The 27773-nt window shown below is 34.2% G+C and overlaps 2 protein-coding genes and 1 long non-coding RNA gene across 9 annotated transcripts; 1 reads left to right on the top strand and 2 right to left on the bottom strand.

The window, feature by feature from the left end:
* Positions 1 to 308: 308 nt before the first annotated feature.
* On the top strand, positions 309 to 9650 carry LOC121992343. 7 transcript variants are annotated; one of them, XM_042546644.1, is made up of 9 exons: positions 309 to 829; positions 2762 to 2899; positions 5240 to 5332; positions 5546 to 5728; positions 5854 to 5956; positions 6048 to 6233; positions 6319 to 7463; positions 7790 to 8208; positions 9272 to 9650. In XM_042546644.1, the coding sequence occupies exons 1-9, from the start codon at positions 581 to 583 to the stop codon at positions 9327 to 9329; spliced, it is 2574 nt and encodes an 857-aa protein (XP_042402578.1). In that variant the 5' UTR covers positions 309 to 580; the 3' UTR covers positions 9330 to 9650. The 7 variants fall into 7 exon arrangements, with proteins under 7 accessions (XP_042402578.1, XP_042402576.1, XP_042402577.1 ...); XM_042546642.1 differs by having other exon boundaries at positions 310 to 829; positions 2762 to 2944; XM_042546643.1 differs by having other exon boundaries at positions 310 to 829; positions 2762 to 2944; positions 6051 to 6233.
* Positions 9651 to 17079: 7429 nt separating this feature from the next.
* LOC121990071 lies at positions 17080 to 17980 on the bottom strand. The gene is made up of 2 exons (XR_006114434.1): positions 17489 to 17980; positions 17080 to 17392 (listed from the first exon to the last, which is right to left on the bottom strand). It is a non-coding gene; the product is annotated as an uncharacterized LOC121990071 (long non-coding RNA).
* A 1219-nt stretch (positions 17981 to 19199) lies between these two features.
* Positions 19200 to 24841, bottom strand: LOC121992345. Its single transcript, XM_042546650.1, has 12 exons — positions 24663 to 24841; positions 23401 to 24271; positions 22965 to 23059; positions 22771 to 22890; positions 22514 to 22601; positions 21911 to 22002; positions 21730 to 21834; positions 20692 to 20801; positions 20022 to 20109; positions 19910 to 19945; positions 19692 to 19783; positions 19200 to 19585 (listed from the first exon to the last, which is right to left on the bottom strand). Exons 2-11 carry the CDS (start codon positions 24257 to 24259, stop codon positions 19700 to 19702), a joined length of 1677 nt encoding a protein of 558 aa, XP_042402584.1. The 5' UTR covers positions 24260 to 24271; positions 24663 to 24841; the 3' UTR covers positions 19200 to 19585; positions 19692 to 19699.
* Positions 24842 to 27773: the final 2932 nt, after the last annotated feature.

Genomic DNA, 27773 nt, shown 5'->3' on the forward strand with positions numbered 1-27773 from the left:
TGATCCGCTCCTCCACCTATGTCATATGCTTCTCCACTTGTGTCGCGTCCCATGGGGGCATTGTTGGAATTATTTTTTATTAATCCCTAATCACACAAAACCTAAGAATTTTGAGGTAATCAGGATTTATACCTCCATTTGTGTTTCATTACTTGAGAATTACTCATTACTTGATTCAAATGGAATTAAATAATAAAATCTTAGGTCCATACCAAAGGTTATGAAGTATAGCCCTAAACCAAACCCACCCAAGTGTATTCATCGTCATAATTTGTCGGATTGCCGTTTTATCGTTGATACATAAAAGAAAGGGATTTCCCCCTTAGAACCGATCCCATTAGAAACCTCGATTCGAACCGCTTCCCCAATCCTGCACTCGTTCGGATTTCTCTAGGAAAAATCCTGCCTTTCCCCTTTCCTTGCGACCGTCCACTGCCCTCTCGGATTCCGATCGCCTCCCCCATCGAGTTGGCGGCGATTCCGTCGATTTCTCGATCCGCCGTGATCTTTGGCCATCGTTGGTTCGCCGGTGGCCGGAAAGTTTTGAACTTGGGGGTTCCGTTGTCGGTGTTTTCCCGGGATGGGCGACCTGGAATCCTGGCCGCCGCTGGCCGACGCCGACGCCTCGGGAGGTCATGAATCGCTTTATTCCCATCCCCAGCTGCCGAATCCGCATCCTTCTGTGATCAAGGCCGAGAATTGGAAGCGGGCAGAGGAGGCTACTCGAGAGGTTTTGTGGTGCATCCGGCCGACGGTCGTCTCCGAAGAGAGGCGGAAGGCCGTTGTTGATTATGTGCAGGAGCTGCTCAGGACGCGCATGGGGAGTAGGGTGAGTCATTTCTGCTTGGTTACTTATACGATCTGTTTAGATATTGCCTATTTTATTCTTTTGATTCGTGGCAAAATATTTCTTTTTCAATTTTAGTTCGTAAATTGCTTTCAATCACTTTTCGTCATGCATTGTATGATCACATTGTTGTGGTTCTTTTCATGTGCGCGTGTTTTCATTGTTTTTTTTTTTTTGGTTCTTATATAATGTTGCAGCCTGCATTGATCTTTCCACCAGTCACGTTTTCATCATTTATACTTTCTAGGTAGTTACTGAGCTTAAACCTTGTTATACTGGCTGGTTCCAAGATGCCGTATAGCTTTCTTATAAGAAAACTTTGCATAATTTTGGAAATAGTTGCTCCAAATCTTTTCTGAAATCTAAGCGTGCAGGACAAATTTCAGAAAAATCAAGATCAAGTTAAACCTTTGTATATTTTTTGTACTTACTATTACAGTTTTATAAATTTCCTTGGGGGTGAAATAAAATTGTTGCTATTGGGTATCGAAAATTGGAGGCAATAAATTTATGTTCATTATATATTGCTCGCTCAAGTTGGAGTTAACCAAAAATAGTTGCTCTTTCTGTCATGTAATTAGTTGAAGTTAGGCTATTAAGTTTTGAAATATACTCTCATTCTCATTTGCAAGTACATATAAGTAATAGTGATGATTCTTCTTTTATTTGGAGCCGTACTTAACTTTTTAAAGTATTGGTTTGGTGAGAGTCTATAATGGACAGCAATTTTTAGATGTTTACCATATTCCTATTGTGTCTGAATTTGAAACCAGCATCTGCTAGTTTCTTGAAAACATTTAGTGGCTTTGTTCAATGTGTAATTTCTGATTTTAACATATTGCATCAGTGTATTTGATTCTCCTTTTAATTTTATATGCTCCAATATATCTTACCAATTTCAACACAAAAGTAACTTGAACTTCCAGTATGTCTTAAGAGTTTCTAACATGTTCAAAGTTCCACCCCTATGTGACAGCTAAGGGAAGATATTGTGGCGCTGACATTGTATTCTCAGACATTATCACTGTTGCATTTGTGGCAGCTCCACAATTCTCAGTTCTTCAACCCAGACCTTTGTTGGGATCAATGAATCATATTGGTCACTATCCATTGTTGCAATTAATTGCCCTAAAGTTGGGTCTTGATGGCTACATCCTTGGTTATCCATATGGGATTGGCTGCATAATTTGCTACTGTCCTGTGCCATTGGTCATTTAGAGAATTTCTCTGTCACATTCTTGTTTTCTGGAATGTTCTTTTTGGGCATTCTCTTATCATGTTTATGTCAGATTTGGCTATTTTGTCATTGGCATAAATGAGACTTACTTGGTATGCACAATCTTTTCATTGTGTCATACAGAATCCTTGGGTTTAATTGTTATGATGAATGGAGTCTGGGCTTGTCCTTTTGGTTTCATGATTACTGTGTTGTTCATGTTAAATTAAAAGCTGAAGGAAACTGTATTATTGGATATTGCGGTTATCTACTTTGATATTTATATTTATCTACTTAGAACTTTTGTCTATTCACAGCTTTTGGAATTGAAAATTTCCTTTTGTTATATACACTTATGCACATATAGACACACAGAGAGCACCAAGCATGGAAGTTAAACGAGTTTGGTTAATGCTATGTCATCGACTCAGATATAACGTTAATCTGGTTGGACTTTTTTATGGATCCAATTGTGTTTCTGGGAAAGTTGCACAGGTAATGCTAGATGGTACTTAGATTAGATAATGGTATCCTTCTTGTTTTTGCTTTTGATGTGTGATATTTAGTGTAATCTTTTAGAAACACATTTTGTGAGTGTAATTAACATTTTTAGGAGAGGAGTATAATTGACTTTCCAGAAGTAGATTTTTGTTATAATCTGACTGAACCTATCTCGTGTTTATTTTTGATTTCATCAGGTGTTTCCATTTGGTTCAGTTCCTCTGAAGACGTATCTTCCTGATGGAGATATTGACCTGACTGCTCTAGGTGCCCCTAATAACAAAGACATGTTGGCAAGTGAACTTTGTTCTGTTCTTGGAGAAGAACATAATAAGGTTGCTGGGTTTGAAGTGAATGATGTTCAACTTATTCGTGCTGAGGTTCCTCATATTGAATTTTGGTTTATTGTCTAGTATGTAACTTGATACATCTATTCAAGTTGTCATTTCAAAATGTGATCTATTTTCCATGCTTTATATTTGCATATTGTTTACCGCTTTTTACATATTTTGAGATGAGAAAAAGTCGACATGAAATCATAAAAAGAATAAACTTGAAATTGAAGAAAAACTTATGAACTAGAACAATTACTAAACAATTGTAATGCAGAATCCACGAGGAAAGAATCAAAGGATATATAGGATTATAAATCTGAAGTTCTTGTATGATCACCATGTGTCTCATTGGCTAGACATAAATTTATAAAATTCTGGTATCATTTGTCATGCTTTATGTATTAGGGTGTAAAAAACAACATATAAAAATAATATAGCAAAGATGAGAATGTGAAAATGGATATAAGGGGTTACTAGATGGTAGTGTTCAAAATGGCGGTCGAGGCGGCCGCTTAGGCGGTGCCTAGGTGGGAGGTGGGCATCAACCTCATTGCCTTTACGCGGTGTTTTTGGTGGTAACTCACCTCCTTCCGCCACCACCGCGCCTGGAACCGCTATTGTATCTCCACTGTGACACATTTGGATGCGTCGCCTGGGTTTGGCAATGAGTTCAGACTCATCACACAAGCCCAAAAGCCTCTCATGAGCTTGACGGGCCCGAATGCGTCGCTTGGGCCCGAGGACACGTCCTGACGCGGGTAAGTTGTAAGTTAGGGTTTAATTAAATAATTTTAGGTTAATAATCACCTCCTATCTATGATTGTAATAATTTAAATAGACTTAATTAAAGTCTAATAAAATTATATATATATATATATTAAAAAAACTATTGTTTTTAAATTTTTAATTAATATAGTTTATTAAAAGTAAATATTATATAGAATAATGATTATTATTAATATTATGTATAAAAAATAGTAAAAATTCAATCGCCTAGGCACCGCCTAGGCGGCGAAGCAGTAGGCGGTCACTAACTGCTTTGCCACTGTCTATCGCCATTTGTAACATTGCTAGATGGATAACATAGAAAATATTAATGTGAGAGAGCAATTATGTGCAATGCTAAAACAAGAAAAGAGAATTTGAGATGGAATGGACTTGTTCAAAGGATATGAATAGACTCTATAATTAATTTGAGTTGAATTGATTAGAGTTGAAAGCATATGTGGTAGAAGAAGATCTCAAAAAACTCTAGTCTGTAGAGATCTTCATATTACTAATGATTTAACCTTACATAAAAGTTCAATGAAAAGAAAAGATCCAAATAGCTTACCCATTAGCACTAGCCCAAGTTAATGATGATGATGGACTTTACTTGATAGAGTGTGTATGTGGACCAGGCCTAACATGACCCATTCCTTCATGTGCTGTGCTGGGAATTGCCTAAATCGGGCCTGGTTATGGGTGGGCTCAGTCTGCGATTTACACCTCTATCTAGGTCAGTTATGCCATTGCTTCTAGAAATTTCTTCCAATCATGCTTCTCAATACCAGGTGCCTTTTTTCCACTGGTGTTGGAATTTAATGAATAGCAAAGTGGAATTATTCAACCCTTTATCGTGGTAGAAAGTTCAGTAGATGACATGTTTGGAAGAAATATCATCTCTCATTTTGAAGTCCTCAATGTTTCTCTATGTGATTTGCGAGAAATTAGTTTCCATCTTAGGTGGCATTCAGGTAAGTGGTTAAGAGATTTCATTTTACAACTAAATCAATTTATTGATGCCTTTCTAGACCTACTTTGAAAAGGTTTTCCCCTCAAAACTATGGCGGAGAATTAGAAAGAACTCAGAATTATTACAAAATACTTCTGCACTTGACATAATATAATTGACATTATTTCAAAAAATTCTAAACTCTTTTCCTGAAGACTTTAAGAGTTTTTGGTGAATATTTAAATCTACATATTTAATACTTTGTTAAGAAGTAAATTGTATTGAAATTGGAAATGACTGTTATTGTTGTGATTTTAGTTATGAATGGCTTGCAAGAAACACTTGGCTTTAGATAAATTTTTTTTTGCCAGCTATATATATCTTTTTGCAGAAACTACATTTTTTACTTAACATCTATAAAACTGAATGGAGAAAAAGTACTGCTATAGTTACAAAGTGCCTGTTGTTTTGTTAATGTAGCATACATTTATAAACTTGTAATTTCTTAAATCTCATTTCCCTAATGTGCATTGAAGTATGATGGTGATTGACAACTTCATATCTCTGTGGACTTTCATATCTAGGATGGTCATACTGAGTCTTATGTCTGAATTTTATCTGTGCAGGTTAAAGTTGTGAAATGCATCATGCAGAATATTGTTGTAGATATCTCATTCAATCAAATTGGTGGGCTTTGTACACTTTGCTTTCTCGAGAAGGTACATTTGAAAAGCTTGTTGGTGCAACTTCAAATATGATTTGATCCTTTATATTTTTCCTTTTTGTTGGTGCAACTTCAAATATGATTTGATCCTTCATATTTTTCCCTTCCAAGGCGCGCTAGAATTCTTGTATATATTACATATTCATTCACTTGAAGAAATAATACATTATTCTCACCATGCAATTTAAAACTCAGCACTGTCTTGTAGATAAATGAAAAAATTGGAAAGGATCATCTATTCAAACGTAGTATAATATTGATCAAGGCTTGGTGTTACTATGAAAGTCGCATTCTTGGTGCCCATCATGGTTTGATATCTACTTATGCATTGGAGATTTTAGTACTTCATGTTTTCCATCTGTTCCATGAGCAAATGGATGACCCTCTAGCGGTGAGTTTCCAAAAATAGATTTTTTTTTAATCCTAAATATCATTTTGTTCCTTTGACTTTGTCTTGCAGTTGATTTCATAGCATTGTTCCTCTTTTAGCTTTTATGAGGGGCTGTCATTTGGCAGGTTCTCTATAGGTTTTTGGATTACTATAGTAAATTTGATTGGAGCAAATACTGTATCACTCTACAAAGCGCCATTTCTATTTCTTCATTGCCAAAACTAGTTGGTAAAAGGAACTTCAACGTACTATTGTTGGTCAATTATTTGAATGAAACACTTTTAACTATTAGTGACCTTTTTGGCTTGTTCTTGCACAGTAGAACCATCGGAAACAAAAGGAAACTATTCGCCACTTACCGAGGAATTTATTGAAGAATGTGTAGAAATGTTTTCAGTTCCATCAAGGATGTACGAAAACAGCTGTCAAGCATTCACACAGAAGTACCTGAATATTGTCGATCCATTGAAACCAAGCAATAATCTTGGGCGCAGTGTTAGCAAAAGTTAGCAGTATTCAGTTTCATGGCAAGAATTCTAAATCAACTTGAAAATCTTTTACTAAGTTTCTTCTTTTGTCCTTGTTGATAGGTAATTTTCACCGCATACGCAGTGCTTTCACTTTTGGTGCTCGAAAACTTGGTCGGATTCTTCAATCATCTTCTGAAAACATTGTAGATGAAGTTAATTTGTTCTTTAGAAATACCTTATGTAGACATGGAACTGGGGAAAGGCCAGATGTGCAAGATGCCATTTCTAGTTCCCCAAAGAGTGGATCTGCATATCATGTGGGAGTCAAATATAGATCATCAAACTTAAATGCTGAATATTTGAACAAGGATTCTCATTTTTCAGGTTTAACAAACCATGATTCTAGCAGAGCATTGATTGATGTGATAAATAACATAAATTGTTTTGACTTGGGTGAGGATCACATATCAAAGAAGCAAGATGACAAGCATTCTGCCAATCCAACTATTAATGTTAACAATTCTAGAAGTGGCTCCGTGGTGTTTGAGGAAGACATTATAAGTAAACATTCCACTGACGATGCTATAGATCTTCCTTCCACAAGAGCATTTGATTCAAGATCATTAGATGAAAGTTTTAAGCCATCGACATCTGGAAAAGTTTTTCATGCACCCCACTTGTTTTTCTGTTCAAATAACAATCAGGATGATAACATACTGGGCAATTCAAGTACAAGAGATAATGTTATGGTGGGCATGCCTTCAAATAAATCTACATCCCCTTGTAATGAAATGGGATATGAGGTTAAGTCAACTAATAGTGCATCCTGGCCTAGAAAATCCACCTTGGCTGCACCTTCAAGTTTTGATCATGAATCACCATCATCAAGCTGGAATTGCAGAGATTCGTCCCTAGGGGGCTGCACAAATGATGGTAAGTTAGATGATGCAAGTTCCAGTTCTGATAACTTATCAGATCTCTCTGGTGATTTTCAGCTTTATTGTAGCAATCTACTTCATGCTCAGGAGTTCCAAGAGTGTTTTGTCAACTCTTGTTTAGTACCTGTCTATCATGCATCATCTTCTCCATATCAAAACAAGCATTCCTGGAATATGCAAAGCATGTATGCTCATGGTGCAAATGGCCTTGTCCACATGCCATCACTTCCCCCAAGTTATTATGTGATCCCACCCCTAATTTGTAATGATTATGGGGTCAAAGATATCACAAAAACAAGGGGAACTGGTACCTATCTTCCAAACACGGTGAGTTTGTACTTTACTTCTATATTTTTTTTTTTGCGCTTTTTGAGAATATCATTTGGATACTTTGTTGTGTGTTAAGGTTGCACAGAGTAAATCTACATAATAATTTTTACTTATTCTAATTTTCCCATGTTTTTGGTGTTGTAATATAATTTGAACTCATTCTAAAGTTTACTGCTTGTGATGCCTATACATAGTGTTTATCATACTGTCTACCTAAATTATTAGATTTATTTAGATCAGTAACTTCTGTAGATTTGATTAATCTGCACCTACCATTCTAAATTCAATTGCTTAAAGTTTGCTTGAAAACTTTGATTCTGTAGAATTCTCGTTCATACAGAGAGAGACAGTTCTCAGGAAGAGGCTGGAATCAAATGCAAGCAAATCATCTTCATAGATACCATAGAAATGGTCATGGGAACTCACCATATTATGAGGGTTCATCTGACGAAAGGAATCATGTTCCACCTCCACCACCTCTACCTGCTAGTTTTTTTAGAAATGGTCATGGTGATGCAATTCCATTGGATCACCCCAAGTCTCCTGGCTCTGCTTTTATGGTGGTTTCCCCTGATCCTGAGGGCAAACTTGGATTTGATAATTTTGGTCCTGTTACAATGGGAGTTTCATCTTCAGAACGGAGTAGCAATCGTGAGTCAGCCAATGCCGTTGATAGGGGCTCCAGATCTTCTATACCTGCATCAACAGTCGAAAGGCCACATAGAAGTTTGAACAATGAAAGGTAATTAACATATCTCGGAATTTTGATTGTCAAATGCAGCAGGATCTGTTGATGATATTGGTTTGGGTAATGTTCTTGATATAGGAATTTCTTTTCGTTCTTTGCTAGCTTTAGCTGCTTTAGTTTTCAATACATAATTTTTCGCCTTTTCATTTCAAGGTTTATTTAACTTGGTTTTTGGAACAACTGAATTTATTTGGCTCATCTTATCTTTCACCTTTAAATATCCACCAATTAGATTCCACTAGTTACTATGAAATCTCATATTGATACAGGACCCTACATGTGGATCATTTTTAGATGCATCATCTTATAATTATGAATAATAACACCTCAAGGAATGCTTCTTTGCCATTTGTGTTTCCATTTGACTTCTGCAGATTATGCATTCAGGAAGTCTAAAGAATCTATCCTAACACCAAGAAATTTTTTTGGATCAGTGGACTTAAGTTTATCATGGGCCTTTAGAGTGATAGCATCTCCAATTTAGCCATACAATAGCCATGATGCTGTTGAATTCAGGACTGTATGATGCCATCCAGCACCGAAATTTATTTACAATTTTATGTAGTGTTTGATTTTAGAATTTAGAACCATAGTCCATTAGAGTTATCGCTGGTCAAGGATGGCACAACAGTTGGAATTAAGGTAAATGTAGTCAACAAACTCCCTCTTCTTTTGTTAAAAGAAGACTTGGAACACTCCTTTCCCCCCACAATATGGTCCTTTCTTTTACGGAGTTGACAAATTCCTGCAAAGGATGCATAAGTTATCATCTTTGGATGGCATGGATCAACATGAGAACCCAAAAGGTTAGTATCAAAAAGGTTTTTGTCACACGAGTGGTTATGAACTAAACAACTTCAGATGTAAGAATGGAGGAAGAATGACATAGATCTTAGGATCTTTTTGGAAATCTGAACAGACACAACACAATTGCAGAAACTGTGTCAACTTTTTTTTACATGCCATTGCTGTAGAAAATTTTTTATGATCACAGCTGTCAAATACAGTAACACAATAACAATGACCATAAAAAACTGGAAATGGATGAAATGTGCAGGTTAACTCAACCCTACCAGCTGAAGGATGATGGTGACTTCCCTCCACTGGCAGGATGAAAGGCAAGGGGAATGAATCCTTGAGCATTTGGAGCAGTTGCTTGAGCAAGAGCATTGCAAATGCTGGTGTAAATCCTTGTTGCTAGGGGTGGTGAATTAGTATACTGTGTACATTCTAATGACCTTTTATTGAGAGGTTTATGACACCATATTGTTATGGTGGATTTTAATACGGTCAAAATATTTTTTAATCCCATTTTCCATTAGTTTGTTGATGCAGTCTAGCTGAAGAAGAATAAAGAAATCGAGCTGTAGAAAATTATTGTTCCAAGTTTTAATAGTTATATCTATCTATATATGTGATGAACTTTTTTCCTTTTATATTCCTGGGTTATTAGAGTGCGTGGTTTAGGGATATGAACTTGTTATTTTGATCTCACTAATGATGCTCTAAACTGAAGTTAATTGTTTTGATAAATTTGTTAGGAGCATTCATGTTTAACACAGTTTTAGTTAATATGTTTTTAGTCAAAAATGTTTTAAAAGTTTTTTTTTGCCATCAATCTAAAGTTTTATATATTTTTTTTCAAAATATCTTTATAAATTTTTAATGGTAAAAGTTAAAAGAGTGTCCCAAATTAATAGAAACATCATATGGATGTTCTTTTTTAAAAAAAAATAAATCAATCAAATGGGTGTTTCTCCCATGATTTTGTTTTAAAAAATATTCTTGGATTGAGAGATTTAGGATTTACAATGTGTAAAAAAGTTAGTGAATAATTGTTATAACATATAGAAGCTATTAATTACATATTTAGGGCTCCTAGGGTGGCTCAATTAGCAAGTGCATGGGATAATGACTGTAGTGATGGGGGATTAAAACTCGATAAGGGATTTCATCATCTCTACGGTCTTGCTGACTCAAGGAAAGGAATCTCTTGGTGCGGCGTTTAAATAGAGGTTTATAGAAAAAATGTAGGAAGAGGGGGGATTTGTCAACGAAGAGGAGTTGCCTCTAGATTTAAACGAAAATAAATTTTTATTCAAATTAAAATTAAACTCAACATATTTTTACAAGAGCTTTAACCCTTATTTAAATTAGTCCAGATTCTCTGGTTCGTAATCTCTAATTCCTTTCACAATTTGCACGTCGGATCGCGGTCAGAATCCTGTCAAAATTGGTTGCGATCTCCCCTGGGTTCACCTTCCCACCTAGGTTATAGTTTTAAGTCAAGCCAAACGACTAGAGGTCACCAGCAGTGGGCGGACTATAAGGTGCCGAGTAGGGGGTGGCCGCCTGATTCGACCCAAAACTATAACCTAGGTGGGAAGGTGAACCTTGGAAAGATTGCAGTCAATTTTGGTCGGATTCCCGCCGCGATCCGATGTGCAAATTGTGGAAGGGACTAGGAAAGAATCAGGAATTGTGGACCAAAGGATTTGTACTTTGTTTAAATAACCTAAAAATAAGAAAAAGTCGTAACAGACAAATGAAAAAGCAAAAAAAAAAACTCTTCCAAAAAAAAGAGATAAATCTAATCTAAGTTTTAGAAAAGAAATCTAATCCTAAAAATTTTAAATTAAAATAAAAAAAAAGTAAATAGACCAAAGTTCATCAAAAGACATAACATAACATGCTCATATCAAAGGATATGGGATTACCGTGTCAACCACTAAAAAGATGATTCTACCTCGTCCAGACTTTCAATAGAGCACAACTGAATCAGGAGGTCACAGGTTGATCATCTTATTTGTCGGTAGTCTTGATCGTTCTTTTTCAAAATCCAAAAGGGAGGCTGGTAGCCTCTTTATCTTCTCGTCATAGCTTGAAGTGGAATATAACCATATCGAAGTAAATAAATTAGTCATGGTACTATTCCTGCACAGATGTCTTGGGTTGAAAAGAGCTCATTCTCGAGTTTATAATTGTATCAGGTGAAAGCCTAAGAGGAAAATCATCTTGCACCAAATCAACAAAATTTATTAGTAGCTGGATTTCATCTTCTTTTGCCGCCATTATTTTGAGCCCATTCTTATTTTTTATTTCTCCAGATATCTCCTTTTGCTCATCCAGTGCTATTGGAAAGTTGGAAACTGGTTTTGTAGCAGAATGCCCTAAAGATGGCTTTTCATAGATGGCTAAGGTAGAATCTTTGTTCGATAGCTCGTCTTCTGCTTTGCTTTCTTGACCATTTTAGAAGGTACCCTTAGTAAAAGGTTTTCTATGTCCATCAAAACCTGCAAACGGAACAGAACCAATAGCCAAATTTTCCTTTTTACATTTGTCTTGTCCAATATCTGATGCACCATTTGTGTTCTCCTGAACTCATGTGCTTTCACTTGCATTATGATTATCCTCAATATTCCTTATACTTGCATTTGTTTGTCCCAGATTGGAATGCAAAGTGTGCCTTGAGTTTTGAATCCATGGGTGCAGTAGAAATGTTTTAACATCAGGTTACTGCATTGAAAATCCTTGTTGAAGCATTGAGGTAGAAAGTCAGTAATGTCAAACCCTCAGGTGTAGGAGGATTCACATCCTGAACAATCCAAAAAAGTGCAACTAACACTCCAGATGTCTAATGCAGCAGAAACACCAGATTTTTCAATAACCTCAGGAGCCATCTAGTATGATGTTCCAACTACTGAATGGGTATTGAGATCCACCTCAACTTCTTGGACTTTGTTTTTATCCTTTACACGGATCTTCTCAACTTCAGTACTGGTTTCATGGGTTTCATCTTTGTAAGTGATCTCAGTTCCTTGTTCAATCATTGTGAATTCAGGCTCAACTTGCACCTTCTCATTGCCCTCGCCGATGAGAATCATGGCTTGGATGGCAGCACCGTGCGCCATGGACTCGTCCGGATTGATGCTCTTGCAGAGCTCCTTTCCATGAAAAAATCCTACAACACGCAAACACCAACCTCACCAACAACTTCATCATCTTATCATCATCATAAATTGGATCATCAAATATTTTGATCTTATCATGTCACCGTTGTCATACTTTGTTGTCGAGATCCGCATCCGCAAGGTTTTCTCTGCCGTCACAGGAGGAATGGGAAACATAGAGGCGCTGCAGAACTGACATTCTATCAAAGTTGTAGGTGATGAGGCGGTTGATCCCAAATCTCTTGACACCAAACTTGTGCGTCAACATCTCTCCTTGATTGAAAATTAACGATTTTTCAAAAGGAGAATAAAAGAACTTACGATCTTGCGACACTAAATGCTGGGATAACTCTGTGACTTGCCTCTGTAGATTTTTGATGAGCTCATAGGGTACGCTTCGATCCTGGTGCGAGACTTACTCAACCAGAACCTGTCTTTCATGACCACGACCACGATGATCATCCATGGATCTAAGGCTCTGATACCAATTGACACCGGAAGGAATCTCTTGGTGTGATGTTTGAATAGAGATTTGCAGAGAAAGCATAGGAAGAGGGGGAATTCACTAACGAAGAGGAGTTGCCTATAGGTTTAGATGAAAATAAATTTTTATTCAAATTAAAACCAAGCATAACATATTTTTATAAGAGTATTAACCCTTGTTTAAATAATCTAAGAAATAAGAAAACATCACAATAAACAAAAGAAAAAGTAATAGAAAATTCATCCTAAAAGAAAGAGATAAAATCTAAACTAATTTTTAGAGAAGAAAACTAATCCCAAAAATCTAAAATAAATTAAAAAAATAATAAAAGATCAAATTTAGAATTCATCAAAAGACATAATATAACACGCTCATGCCAGAGGCATGGGATGGTCGTGTCGGCAACTAGAAAGACGATTTTTCCTCATCTATACTCTGAATAGAGCACAACCAAATCAAAAGACCATAGGATGGTCATCTTCCTTGTTGGTAGTCTCGATTGTCCTTCTTCAATACCCAAAAGAGAGGCTAGTAGCCTCATTTTCTTCTCGAGTCATAGTTTGAAGGGAAACATAACTACGTCTAAGAAAATAAATTGGTCTTGCTACTGGATGCTCTTGCATGTTCATGCACTTGCCAATTTGAGTTCTTGCTAAACTCTCTCTCAATATCTTGGGGTGGTCATAAGGGCAGTGCTAACGTAGCAGTATCATATTTTTTACTAATAACATATTTAGGATGAATTTAGGATTTAAGATTTAGGGTTGTAATAATTGCATAATAACTTGTACAACTATTTTAAAATAATTTTGATGAAGTTTAAATAATTTTGACTAAGTTATTAAATAATATTTTGATATAATAATGTTTATAGATCTTAAACCCTATATTCTAAATCATAATCCCTAATCTCACACTAAATACGTTGTAGCAGCTCTGCGGTAGCTTTTACACATTGTAGCAGCGATTAGGTAGTTTCTATACGGTATAAATATTACATCCTAAATTTATCCTAAATATGTTGTAGTAACTAATGAGTAGCTTTTACACATATAAACTATCCAATAGTTGTTACATGTTATAAAAGTTACCCGTAGCTTTTACAACTGTGCTAGATCAAGGGATATTTTCGAGATAAAATTATGGGAGGCACATCTATTTAATTTTTTTTGAAAAAAAAAACACTTCTTCTGTGATTTGTAAAATTTAGATTGCCCTTTTAATTTTTGCCTAATTTTTAATTATATTTGTAATAATTTATAAATCACTTAATTTGTAATGGCATCTCCGAATAAAAAAAATAAAATATTGGGCACCTTTTATTTTTTTTATTTAAAAATATTTTTTAAAAATATAATATTTTTTAAAAATAAAAATATTTATTTGATTTTATAAAGGAAATTGAATTATCTAATTCATGTTTGATCCTCATTGTCCAAAGCATAGTTGGTAGGATTGTGATCCTATGCAAGATTGATTTGGGATCATGATTGATAAGGATTAGATCAATAGGATTGATTTGGGATCATGATTGATAAGGATTAGATCAATAGGATTGGATTCGTCAGGATTGGAAAAGTAAGATTGGATCTTTAGGATTTGAGGCAATAAAAAAAAAAAACACAAGGTGGCCTAGTTAAATGCCAACAAAACAGTTCCAGCAAAAAATAATATGTGAATCGTTGTAATGTAGAATCATACTGATTTTACCAATCTATATGATCCCATATTCTGCTCCAATTTCACCCCAAAAGCCGATTCCAAATTATCCCGGATTGATTGGTACTTTCAGATATTACAATTTTACGATTCTAATCACAATTTTGCAAACTATGGTCCAAAGGCACTTCAAGGCAATAATGGAGAATGGATAGAGCTTTAAAGACTTAACAATGAAGGTGCTCATCTTGCGCCATGGTTGTCCTTGTTCATCGATACATCGTCAAGCTTACCGCGAGGGGAATGCCGAACTCCATCGCCATATGCTGCCTCCTCCCATGAGCATGAAATTAGTTGCAGATAAGAACAAGAAAATAGGGGATGGAGGAGGCAACAATATATAAGGAAGATATTGCATTATATGCTAGTCATCTTTGAAATTGGTTTGCCCGTAAATTCTTCTCCTCACTCTGTTACTGGTCTTTATTTGCGAAAACTATGTCCCCATTCCTTTTGTTCATCGAAAAGGTTCCTCAGATATTCCCAATTCCCATCAATATGGCTACCGTGGTATCCACTAGGATGTTGACTCCTTTGAGTTGGAGCTGATTGTTTGCTCCAAGGAATGTCTGATGAGGCTGATGGTAGGCTCGCTATCATTATCGTGCAACTAGACGATCAAACTGAACTCAGAGAATACAAACATGATGGTGTGCTTTGTGAACAAAGGAACTTCAATAGTATAAATCTCACATGTAAAGCAAAGCAACAAAAGAAATATTACTTCTACAACAGAATGAGGGTGCAAACATTTTAGCACATGATTCGGGTAAAGTGTCCATAATGGGGCATTCACACATTCGAACAAAAGCTAGATCCTCAATCATGTAGGTGTCGTCGATCATTCTCTACAATTTTCGCATATAGAATTGTTGCAGACACGAAGGGGCTCTTAGATTGCCTCTAGTATACCTCCTCGAAATAGGGATGGTTTATTCATTGCTAACTGAAGTATGTTCTACCAAGAACAATGTACTACCGAGGAAATGTGATAAAGATGAGGCATCATCGAATCAACAAAAGGTTAAGCACCGAGTTGCTCTCTAAGATGATTTCGCTCTTGGACTCATGCCGACGGGGACTGTCACCCTTCGGAGTCCAACCTTACTTGAAAGGTTCATCTAAATCAAGTTAATGCCTGAACATCCAAGCCAACCAAATTAGTTCACTAGTCCAATGGCGAATCAGTCATCTAAAACTTATGCAGTTTACTATCCTTTTGCCATCTTTGATAATTAAGGCATCCTCGATCGAATATTATCATAAAAATAGTGGGCAGGCACTCAACCATTTGAGAAAGGAGAATGCTTATTTTATCCAAAGTGGTTGGTACTAATCAATCATTCATAACCAAAAGAATCATTTAGTCAGAATTGGAGAAAGGAGATTGCTCATCTTATTTAAAGTGGTTGGTGGGAATCATTCATTATAAGCATTTCATAAGCAAAAGTAAACAACAACTTCAATCTCCAGCCTATTTATATACAAAGGACAGATCATTTATCCTTTATTGTTCTTCGAGTTTAAGGACAATTATACAAGCAGAAGCTAAGCAAGAGAAGGATATTATTATGTAAACAAGACACCATAAATCTTTCTGGGGTATACACCCTAAACATTTACTTCCTTGTTTCTAAAGTTATTTTTTAAATAATACATTTTATTCATATATTATGCAGCTTTTTTGATGTTCAGCATACACCATTTACCTTTTTTTTTTAATGCACATCAACTTGAATTAAGAGACAAGCATATTTTGAACTATAGACCTTAAGTAAGGAAAGTAGAGGCACAATATACCATATTTTCAACCATTGCACTAAGTAGTTCTAGTTCCAACTTATATAAAGTCAGCTTCATGAATCATATCTCTTCCTTGAATTTTTCACTAATATTGAGACCCTCTATCCCGCATTCTTTTCAAAATTGAATTACTTCAATAACATTGCGTATCCTCTATCCCTTACATTCTTTTCAAAATTGAATTACTTCAACTTGTTTGTCACAATTTCAACCATCTCTACAGAAACACAGCCAACCAATGTGTATAGGGCAGGGCCTTAAGTTGTAGTTCCAGGATGTAACATTGGTAGGCATTAGGGACGAGACTGAAAGACATCTCTTCTATAAACAAACATTCATACTGGATTATTAATCAATGTCAACTCCACCACACAAGGGTTTGAATCAGTATTGAAAATGTCGCAACATGAGCTGGAAAAAGATGGCAAACTTGCTTTAGGAAGTGAAGCACAAGCAAGAAGTTCATTGAAATTACAAAATGAGTTAACACTTTATGAATAGTTCATCTGAATCACAACCATATAAGAATACCTTCCCAATGGATTCTAGTGGATGATCATGATCAAATCAGAAACTAAAATGATGACACTAAGATATCATCTCAAACAAAACATACAGGATTACAAGATTTCAAAAACTTGAAATCATATGATGTGTTAGAAAGTATTTTTTTTTATCTATATTTTCCATCACCAAGCTAGCAACAAACATCAGAAACCAAAAATGACGACACTAAGATCATCTCAAACAAAACATACAGGATTACAAGATTTCAAAAACTTGAAATCATATGATTTGTGTTAGAAAGTATTTTTTTTATCTATATTTTCCATCACCAAGCTAGCAACAAACAGCTTTTGGTAGTAGCAGAGAGCTCAAGAACACCATTTAGTTGGCACAGCAAGCAAATATAATGAATTAAGATTATAAAAAGTTATGAAATGTGTATACAACAAAATATACATCATCAGTTAAAAATTTTGTTGGATACAAACAATACTGTGATAAATCAACAGTACTTATATGTTTTGGTTTTCTTCTTGTTTTTTGGTTCTCAGCAAAGAAAGATGAAAGAAAAGAGGCAGGCCACAATAATTTCTCCTCACGTTCATCAACAAGCCTTCTTCTCCTTGGTAGCAGCAGGCGCCATGATCCTCCACAAGTACCTCCCGCTCGCCATATCGACGCATGTCCAGAAGCCCGAATAAATCTTCGAACAAACCTGAATTTCACCTCCAAAGTTCATCATCCATACCACACAAGAACGAGAAAAATCAGATCTTTCATAAGAAAAAAAAAAGGAGAAAAGAAAATTTACCTTGTTGGAAAGAGAAAGTTGCTCTTTTGGGAAATCGTCTTCCAGGGGCTCTTCGATTAGGTCAGACTGAGTCTTGAGGTTCCTCAGAAGAAAGAAACCAGCCAAAGTGGCGGAGAGAAAGATCAGCAGCACTCTGAGCGGACACATCGCTGCTCCTCCTCCTTCAGATCTCTGACACCCAAGGAAAAAACAAGGAGCGATTTTGGGGGCGGATTTGGCTCTCCTCCGCTCGGTTGACTAGATGCGAATGGAGAACACCACGAATCGCGCGTTGATTTTACTTGGAGCTGGTGCCTGGTGTTGAATCCATCGATTATAGATGGATCGAGGGAGTGGCTGGTGGAATTGGGTGGGAAGAAAGGCGATCGGGTCTCTCTGCGGACGCAGTCTTTGGAGAAACTCGCGCCGTCGATTGGGGACGGACCGGTCTTTGATCGATGAGGAGGAAAAAAGAAGATGTTACCTATTCGTATGTTTAGGTAAGCTTCTAGAATTTCATAAAAAAAAACAAAAAAGGTAAGGTTCTGGAAGAGTTGTTCCAGGGATGATGATGATATATCTAATCAACGCAATAAAAGAAAATGACAAGACTTCGTTTTCAATTAACATCAAATCAAATGTGCTCTTATTCATTGTACCTATTTGAAATAATCGGATTTTAGTTTAAGTTGGTGTTAGCTCGCAATTATTAATAATATATTATAAAAATATTTACATTAATTTTTTTTATAATATCTCTAATATTTAAATAAATTATTCATTTTATTAAATTTAGATATTTAATTTTTACTATATACTAGGTTAGCTATCTTAAAATTTTAATTATCTTTATTTTTTTTATTATTTTCTTTTCTCTTCTATTTTTTATTAATTTTCATTTTTTCTTATGCATTACACAATTCATTCCCTTTATTTTTTTTTCTCTCTCCCAAATTAAATAATATTTTAATATTTAGGGAATGAATTTTATTTTTTAAATTTAAAAAACTATTATTTATGAAATCTAAATTTAGAGAAGGAATAAAGTAGCTAATGCAAAAAAAATTTTATATAAAATGTAAAATTTAAATTAAATTTTGTGTTTATAAAAATTAATATGAATACTCTAATAATTACTTATTAGTTTTTATATATTTGACAAAAGGTCATATGCATGCTAACCTTTACCTACCTAGTGATCATTTTATTTATAATGGGTGTCATTTTTATTTTATAATTTAAAATATTATTTTAATTAAATTATCACTTTCAAATAAAATTAAAATGAGATAATGATATTAGTATAGAAAACTAACAACCAACTACTACACATTACACATTGTAATAACCAGTAACTTCTATATATTGTAATAACTAACGATAGTAGCTGCTATAATCTAAATATTAAAATTTAATCTAAAAATATTTTTGAAAAGAATATATTCATTTGACAATTTATCAAATAATAGACGTTCTTTTCATTTTTGTCCTATAAAATAGCATCATTTTAAAAGAATATATATATATATATATATACAAAATATTGTAATATGATAAAATTAAATTATGGACTATTTAAATGAAGTTTAAATGAAGAGCGACCATATAAATAAAAAAGAATGCATATTTAATTTTTATAATAAATAAAAAATGAGCAATCTTAATATTTGGCAACATTTATATCAGGCTATTCTAAAAGACTAGCGAGCAATATTTTGCAAATATACCAAACTTTAACAAATAGATTTGGTTTGACATAAAATAAGGTTCAAAGTTCTAACAACCGTATGGTAAACCAACTGAAATGATTTCACTACATAATAGCTTGCTTACTCTGCTATTGAAACTAGAATCATCGTATCAAGGTAGCACGCTCACATAATTAGAACTTCAAAACTATCGGCAGATCGATGCCATATTGAGCCCAGGCGACACTATGGGAGTTTGGTGGTTGAAGTAGCAGCCATTCTGCTCGACTGCCTCAACTAGCCAGGACAAACATTCAGGTACAAGCAAATTGATGATTGTTTATATTAAATAGAATGCACAAGATCACATCTTTAAGCGTTCTCTTTGATGTGGAGAATTATGTTTCTTGAGTGTTGCTTTGGGTTGCAGCTGTGTTGATCAGTCAGCACATCAGGTTAGAGAAGAATTGCAAGGTGATGATAGATGATTTTTTTTTTAATCGAAATAGGAAGTTTGAAGGTTAGAGGAACCCTACTAGTGGCCCTATGGTTTCAGAAATCGAGCAAGCTTTGTGATCACAGTCCTCAAGCTACGGATGCCAGCACCCGACTTGGAGCTAACCATCAGCTGCATTTAGTTTCACGTCATCAGATAGGCATCTTTACAAAGAAAACTCATTGTGTTTTGAGTAGTTCATGAAGACTACAATAAATCTGACATCCGACACATCATTTTCAGAGCATGAAAGCTTACCACTGGGTTTATGATCGATTTGTTCAACTTGAGATTCTGACATGATGAACAAAATGAAGTATTACCATAATTTTCTGTATCCAACCAAACTTGGAAAATTAGGAAAACTCACCTCTTGAATTTGCATAGCGCGGCGTGCAACATCAATGGGGAATACTAAATCTGTCTTTGTCAATAGTATTTGATATGGCGTTTGAGATCTGATGAACAATTCATGCAAAAAAAATTCAATCAAATTTCAATGGAAATGCCACAATGAACAAGACTCAAAACTAGAATAATACCCAAAAGTTCATTTGGAGCCATGGAAGAAACAATATAAATATTAAGAGAAAATTGTGCAATTCAGATTCAACATAGCATAGGCTAAAATTTGATAATGAGATGGGATAAAAGTAGAATATGCTTGAAATGTTAAAAAAAATCCCAATATATGGGACTTCAAGTTATCTTGATTGTTTAAATGTTAACTTCGTGTAAACATGCTAAAGCATATGTTTTCTTGCACGAGAAAGCTTGCACAATGGCACAATCCTGATCCATTCATGCCAAGGCCCAATCTGATCTGAGAAATCTATTATTACAGTTAAACAATTCACACCAGAGTAATTGCTTGGTCAATGTTTTCAAGAAATTAAACCCTGTGATGCTCCAGATAAATCCTTGTCCTGAACAAAATTACTGATCAATAGTAGCAGTTCATCCATCAAGAAGAATATTAAGAATATAATTTCCCACAATTTGCAAACTGCATCAAAGAATTTATGTAGAGAACATCACACCTTTCCATCAAATCAATGAGCTCATGATCCCTTGGTTTCATACCCCATTTAGTGTCAACGAGGACACATACTTGTTGTAGGCCAACTCTAGTTGAAACATACTCCTTCACCTGAAATTCAAATCGCTGCTTCAGATTGATGGCACGAGTTATAGGAACGACAAGACAAGTAAAGATGTAGTTCAACAGAAACAGCAAACATATAATATAGGTTGTTTAAATTAGCACTAAATTGTCAAGTTTTAGTTGCAATAAATCAGCATAAGAACAACACAATAGGCTGTTTGAGCAACAATAGACCATTAATCATAGTCCGAGTATAAGTGCAGTCAAGTGTGCAACATGGGTCCCAAAAAGGAATCTTTTTTTACAAGATGCATGTGAATTGTCCATAATTCATTATTACATACTTTAAGATGATGGAATTTGGTTGGACAATCTTATTTTCTCAATCAAAAGAACACTTCAGTCCAATCTATGTGTCACATTTTGAGATTGGATTAGAATTCCTTATTCAACTTTCCAGCCATTTAACAAGTAGGACACTTTAGCCCATGATGAGAAGTGAGAACACCTTCAAGACGTTTGTCCTCAACAATGCTGAACTAAAAATGCATCTGAAGGCTCCAGATAGTAGAGATCTTCCAGGTCCAAGAATCATTATTTATTTTAGCATAATAATTCAAGCTAATTAAGAAAATAGACCTCTAATTTTCAGCTCATGGGCTATCACAAGAAAATTAACAATGCTGGCAGAAAATTGTCAGGACATATGTTATTGAAGGTCATTATGCTCCTGAGCTTTGATAAGTTGATGTACTTTGCAAAAAAATCTCAATGAAAGATTTCTATCATCTAGAATAGAATTTGGCTGATTCATTTGAAAAAAAAAAAGAACAGTGATCAAAAAGTATACTAAATAAAGATGTTTGTTAAAGAGATATGTAATAATTGTACAAAGATGATCCTACTATACAAAGGAATTTATCAAAAACATTATATAGGTACAAAGTTAAGAAGTATACAAATGCAAACTCACAAGTTCCTCCCATGCATCTTTTACTTCTTCTTTTGCATATGCAAAGCCATATCCCGGCAAATCAACTAAACATAGCTTTGAGCCAAGCTTGAAAAAGTTAATAGTCTGTGAAAGAATAAATTAGAACCTTTTTGTTCATTTACCATACACATGGCATGCTGGCTAATTAAACATAAAATACCTGAGTAAGGCCTGGCTTATCTGATGTCCATGCTACTCCCCATTGTCTAGTAAGAGCATTCAACAGTGAGGACTTCCCGACATTTGATCTACCTAAATGACCATATTATCTTGTCAAGCAGTCAATTCACTATCTCTTCCAAATCTAAAAGTGAAAGTTCTAGAAAGACACAGATAACTAAATAAACAAGCTTTAATCTAAACCATGGATACATCAGCCAACAACAGTAAATAGTAGCACGCTCAAGATGCAGGATTGAATATTTCGTAATTGACCAGAATAACTTGTCAAACAGACAATTCATTAATCCAAAGGTAAATATTCTAGAAAAATGCAGATGAGTAACCAAACCAAATTAGTTATCCTGTGTAACTTCTAAAATAATGCAGGACAATCTCAAAAAAATTTGAACAATAAAGTTGAATAAAGAGTTGTCTAGATTATTAATAGCTGTCCAACATTTTTGGCATAAATATAACTACTATTTGGCAATAGGGTATATATGTCAAATAGAGGTATACAGATTCTTATAAGATAAAAAATTTAAAAAATTGCTTGTGTAACACAAGCAAGCTAGCTCGTCAAAAACAAACTGTAGAATACCTGCAAAAGCTATCTCTGGAATCATGGGAGGTGGAAATGAGGACGAAACTTTTGCTGAAGCAAAAAACTCCAGCTTATTCCTAAATACCTGAATGAAGGAAAACACCATTAATAGGTCAAAAATTTTGTCAAGATAAATGAAGAGAAAAAAATTATTCTTGGTGCCAACTAATAGTAATTCTAATTAATACTTTGAGATTGAAAAAAAAAAAAAAAGAAACAAACTTATAATTGTCTTTCCCAAAGAAAAGTCATACATTTTCCTCAATCCTTTCTCTTTCAGTGCTTGTTGAGAAGGGAACATTATCCAAAGGCGCAGAGAGCTTAGCATTATAACCAGCATTTTTTAATTCGATCATTCGCCTGCGTCCCAATAGCTAATAGCAAGGACAAAGCATTAAATACAATAAAAAACCATGAAAGAAATGAGCTCAATGATTTATCAATTTACATTATCTTCAACAAATGAAAGGATCGATGAGCTTGGCTGTATTGCACGAAACTGAGCGTTCATTGAGATTTCAGTCTTTTCCTCATTAACCTTCTCTGCATGCCATGTATGCAAAATACAGAGGGAAAAAATTAAAAACCAAAACAAGAGCTTAATAATTTGAGCCACTGATGATCATCGGCATTCATCTTTTCATCCTGTGTGCAATATTTCACAGAACTAGTCATAAGGCAATAGTCATACTGTACCATTGGACAAGTTCATGGCATCCAATCTAACTAATAAAGATCTTCCTAATGTGAATGCTGACTCTATAGAGTCCAGTAAAAGGAAGATGTTAGAAGTAAAATAGTAAAATGAAACAAAAGTTGAATCCTATCACAGGGAACCTATGATGGAGAATTTGGAAAGGAGTGTGAAAGCCAGAGATACTGACCGCTGTTAGTAACACCATCATCCAATCGCTTGTTTGAAGTGTCATATGGATCAATTCTAATGCCTCTCTTTTTCTTTCTCACTGGAAGATTTGTTCCAGCAGTGGCATTAGCCAAAGCCTTCCTGTTGACGCGGATCTTCTTTCCAGATTTATCAAGCACTCTTGTTTGAAACCTTTCATGTTTGGTTTCTGTAAGTTGACTTGATTTATTTTTCTTCTTTGTGTCATCTTCTACTATTCCATCTCCAGTACCAACATCACCTCCCTCGGAAGATGCATCTCTGGATTGCTTTGTCATCTTTGGTCCAAATTTATCAGAAAATTTTTCAAAGCTGTCTTGCTTGGACCTAACCTTAGCATGATAGTCATTAGTCCGGACTCCTGTATCATCTTCTTTACCAAGCACAGCACCATTGTTCAAAGTCCTGCCTTTGCGCATAATACGTCTCGGATTAGATGCTTCATGCACATCAGAATCACCATCATACATACCTTTTCGTTTATCACTATAACTTTTTCTTCTAGATATTCTTGCTTCACTAAACTGCTCCTTATTCCAAGTAGTAGCATCATTCTTTGCCCTCCCACGGGGCTGAAATTCAGAACTTCCCCTAAAATTATTGAATTTTGCATTTCCTTCCCTAATCAGCTTCTTCCTGTTGTTATCACTCACTAATCTGATTTTGAATTCCCTGTTCCTTGTCCCTCTATATGGTACACCATCAGACTCAAAGCGTTCATCTTCAGAAATTTGTATCGCCCTTACGTTCTTTCTCTTCCTACCATATGCTTTCCCTTGTTCAGTTGAAGCCTTAAGTTTGCTCCTGACACTTGTCTTCAAATGAAAACCAGCAGGCATAATCTCAAAAGACTGAAACAAGATGACAACCCCTTTTCAACAAGTACTAGATATTCAAATAAATGTAAAGCACTTACATACTTAGACGTATATCAACATATCACTAAATATTTTCGAGCATGTTTTGGAGAACATATAAAAAATCACATGAATGAAACACATTGGTGGAAAAAAAAATAAGGGAAAAGAATGGGCTATTCGAACTGATCAAATAATCCAAGTTATTAAAAAAGGGGCAGAAATAACTAAATGGAAACCCTAGGATTCCGAATTGCCAAAGAGAGGTTTCAAATTCATTGATGTCAGTTCCATGGTTCGTCAGAACCGACGTGGAACGCCTGGGGCGTTCCGGCACGGGAAAATTTCCGGTAGATAATAACGTGCGAGACTTTGAATATTTTACCAGATTTGTCACGCGACAGCTCACGGCAACGTCTTCTGCGACGACAGCTCACGGCGGCGTCGGCGGCGGCGCGTGTGGAAGAGGTGAAAAGCAGCGGCAGAGGAAGTGGTTTGGACTTTGGTGGCGACGGCAGAGACGGCCCGAGGGAAGGGAACTAGGGAAGGCGGCGTATGAATAAAATTTAGGGAGTTAATTGAAAGGTTAGGTTAATTAGTCAATAATTTTTCAATTTTAATATGACTTAATTTAATTTTAACAGAATTATCTTCTAAAAATATTATATAAAATCTATTTAAAATTTTAAAAATTCATAAATAAATTTTATATATTTAAATTTATTTATTTTACGTATCATTAACAAATTATTATTATTATTAATCAAATTATTAATAATAATATAATCATTAATTTAATTACTTAATTCATTCTAACAAAAATTTTAAATGATAATTTTTATTCTTTTATATGAATTTGTGACGCAATCATTTGATTAATTTTAATTTTTAAATTTTATTTATTTTTTTTACTTTTTTTTTGTTTTTTTTATTTTTTAATTTTTTATGTTTTTTACATTTTTTTTATTTTTTATTTTTTATTTTTTATTTTTTATTTTTTATTTTTTATTTTTTATTTTTTAAGTTTTTTTTTATTTTTTTACGTTTTTTTTTACATTTTTATGTTTTTTTAAAAAAAAATCTATTTTTTATGTTTTTTTAACATTTTTTATTATTTTTACTTTTACTTTTTTAAAAAAAAATTACGTTTTTTTATTTTTTTTTTCTCAATTTTTTTATGTTTTTTCTATGTTTTTAAAATGTTTTTCTATTTTTTAAATTATTTTACAATTTTTATTTTTTTTAATGATTTTTCATTTTTATTATATTTTTAAAAATTTTAAATTTTATTTTTTATATTTTCCTATTTTTTTCTTTATGCTTTTCTTTTTTGTCATATTTTTCTCTTATCCGAGAATATTTTAGGTAAAATAAATTTATTAACTCCGGAATAAAAAAAAAAACCTCAATTTTCCGAGGTTTTTCGATTCCTAGTTGTATGCCTCTTTTGCTGACGTATCGGGCATGGAACATTACTCGGGACTCATCAATTACCTAAACGAAATAAAGTTTTTGTTGATAACCTTGGATGGATAATTAAAGTTATCCAGAATAACCGTCAACCAAACGCACCCTTAGCGTTTATATTAATGACTAATAATTACTGATTTATTTTTTTTCATATTAATTTAGAAATAAATTAAAGAAAGCATTGGGACAAACAAATCATCTTTTCTCCCACACAAAAAGACGGTTCGCCGCTAGCATTTTAGATCAGTAAAGCTCGAGGAAAAAGTGGAACTTTTAGGTCACGTGTGGCGGAATGCGGATGTTATAGCATAACATAGAAAATACGATAACAGTACACTTTGCCATAAAAAATTTGAACTTTCTTAGGAATCATAAAATATGTTATATTTTTTTCAAAATTGAAACTTTTGAAGTTAATATTTAAAAAAAAATAATAGGAACGTTATTTTAAAATAAAACATATTTCGATTTAAAATATTTTTAATATTAAAATGATATTAGTACGAATGAAGTAATTAAGAACTACGTGGTATGAAATTATAATTTTATGTAAATATTAGTGACGAAATCATACAATTGTATGGATAATGATGAAATGGTTAAATTCTCCGGGTGTTTAATTAGGCATCTAAAGGGTTGAATCCTAACTTTTCACATTATAAGAATTTTTATTCAATAAAATTAGAATTTTAAAGACATGACCGCCCTCTTGATTTATCACCTATGTGAAAACTATGATGGGTCAGTCCAGTCCAATCAATTTTAGAATTAGTCGGTTTAAAAATATAAAAGCCTAGTGAAATAAAAAAAATAAAATATATTTTAAAAATTAAAAATAAAATAAAATTTCAGCTTGGCTTTTCCAAGATTTAAGAAATAATGACCGTGTTTATATGAATATAAAGCCAACTAAAGAACTTTAAACTTCCGCAAATGATTTATTTATTTCCATTCTCATCATTTTATATTAAAAAAACTTTAAAAATGTCAAATTAAATTCAATTAAAATTGTTACACACAACATTATTATATAAATATATACAATTTTGATACACTGCACATTCTTATATGGACGACTGTAGACAACAACCAACTTGGTGAGTTGATACGAACAAAATCTAGTATCTTCTTCTCTTCAAAACACGTAGACATATTTTAGCCCTCTCTCTACCCTTCCCTTCGTTCACGTCGTTGGTTTTCAAAACCAAAGCTCTAAATCATCTTTCCCTCTCATCCCGCTCCTCTCTTCCTCCACGTCAAACCCTAGACCCAAGTCATCTTCTTAAGTGATCAACTCGCGTGGAGTGAGTTAGGGTTTTCGTCCAACCTATACTGCTTATCTCCCTCCTCTTCATTTTCTACTCGTGGTTTTTAATGGCACATTCCACAGGAGTTGCAAAGGTACGTTGAGTGTTTTTCTTTTACCCATTGTTGTTTCTAAGAACCCGTTGTTTAAAAACCACTGAGAGATACAATTTAGTGGTTGATTTCGAAGGAACATGATGATACTATTTTTCAAAAATATGCACATAGGTGGTATTTTCCAAAATTAGTACCAGCATATTGCTGTTTTGCAAAAAATCGAGTTCATATATGCTGGTTTATTCAAATGGTCACATTGTAGCTGATTTTTGCAAACCATCTACAATGTGGTGATGTTTTTTCAATATCAGCTACAATGTGTGTTGGTTTGTAAAAATCAGCTACAATATTGTGCTGGTTAGTAAAAACCAACACAATATGTGATGGTTTTCCTTAATCATAGAAACATTATTTTTACATATGTACATTTATTTATTTATGTTAATAATTTATTTTTGCTATGGGATTCTAGTCATCAGTTGATATTGGTCATAAATTCTAATGAACCAGTGTTTTAGGTCACTTTAATGATTTTTTTTAGTCATCTAACAATGAAAGGACAAGATCGTGGTTATATTTGTTACATGATCAACACAAAACGATCATTGAACAGTTTCCTTTTACTTTTTTTTTGGACATACAAGATATTCAGTAAATTCATGGT

This window comes from Zingiber officinale, chromosome 6B, assembly GCF_018446385.1.
Source record: "Zingiber officinale cultivar Zhangliang chromosome 6B, Zo_v1.1, whole genome shotgun sequence".
NCBI lineage: Eukaryota > Viridiplantae > Streptophyta > Magnoliopsida > Zingiberales > Zingiberaceae > Zingiber > Zingiber officinale.

Coding starts and splice junctions, on each gene's coding strand:
- LOC121992345 (XM_042546650.1), bottom strand. CDS start 24,259: ATGCCTGCTGGTTTTCATTTGAAGACAAGTGTCAGGAGCAAACTTAAG. Junction 22,891..22,964: donor TTTCATTTGTTGAAGATAAT/GTAAATTGATAA, acceptor CCTTGCTATTAG/CTATTGGGACGCAGGCGAAT. Junction 19,784..19,909: donor AATCGATCATAAACCCAGTG/GTAAGCTTTCAT, acceptor AACTAAATGCAG/CTGATGGTTAGCTCCAAGTC.
- LOC121992343 (XM_042546642.1), top strand. CDS start 581: ATGGGCGACCTGGAATCCTGGCCGCCGCTGGCCGACGCCGACGCCTCG. Junction 830..2,761: donor GGACGCGCATGGGGAGTAGG/GTGAGTCATTTC, acceptor TGATTTCATCAG/GTGTTTCCATTTGGTTCAGT. Junction 7,464..7,789: donor GTACCTATCTTCCAAACACG/GTGAGTTTGTAC, acceptor TTGATTCTGTAG/AATTCTCGTTCATACAGAGA.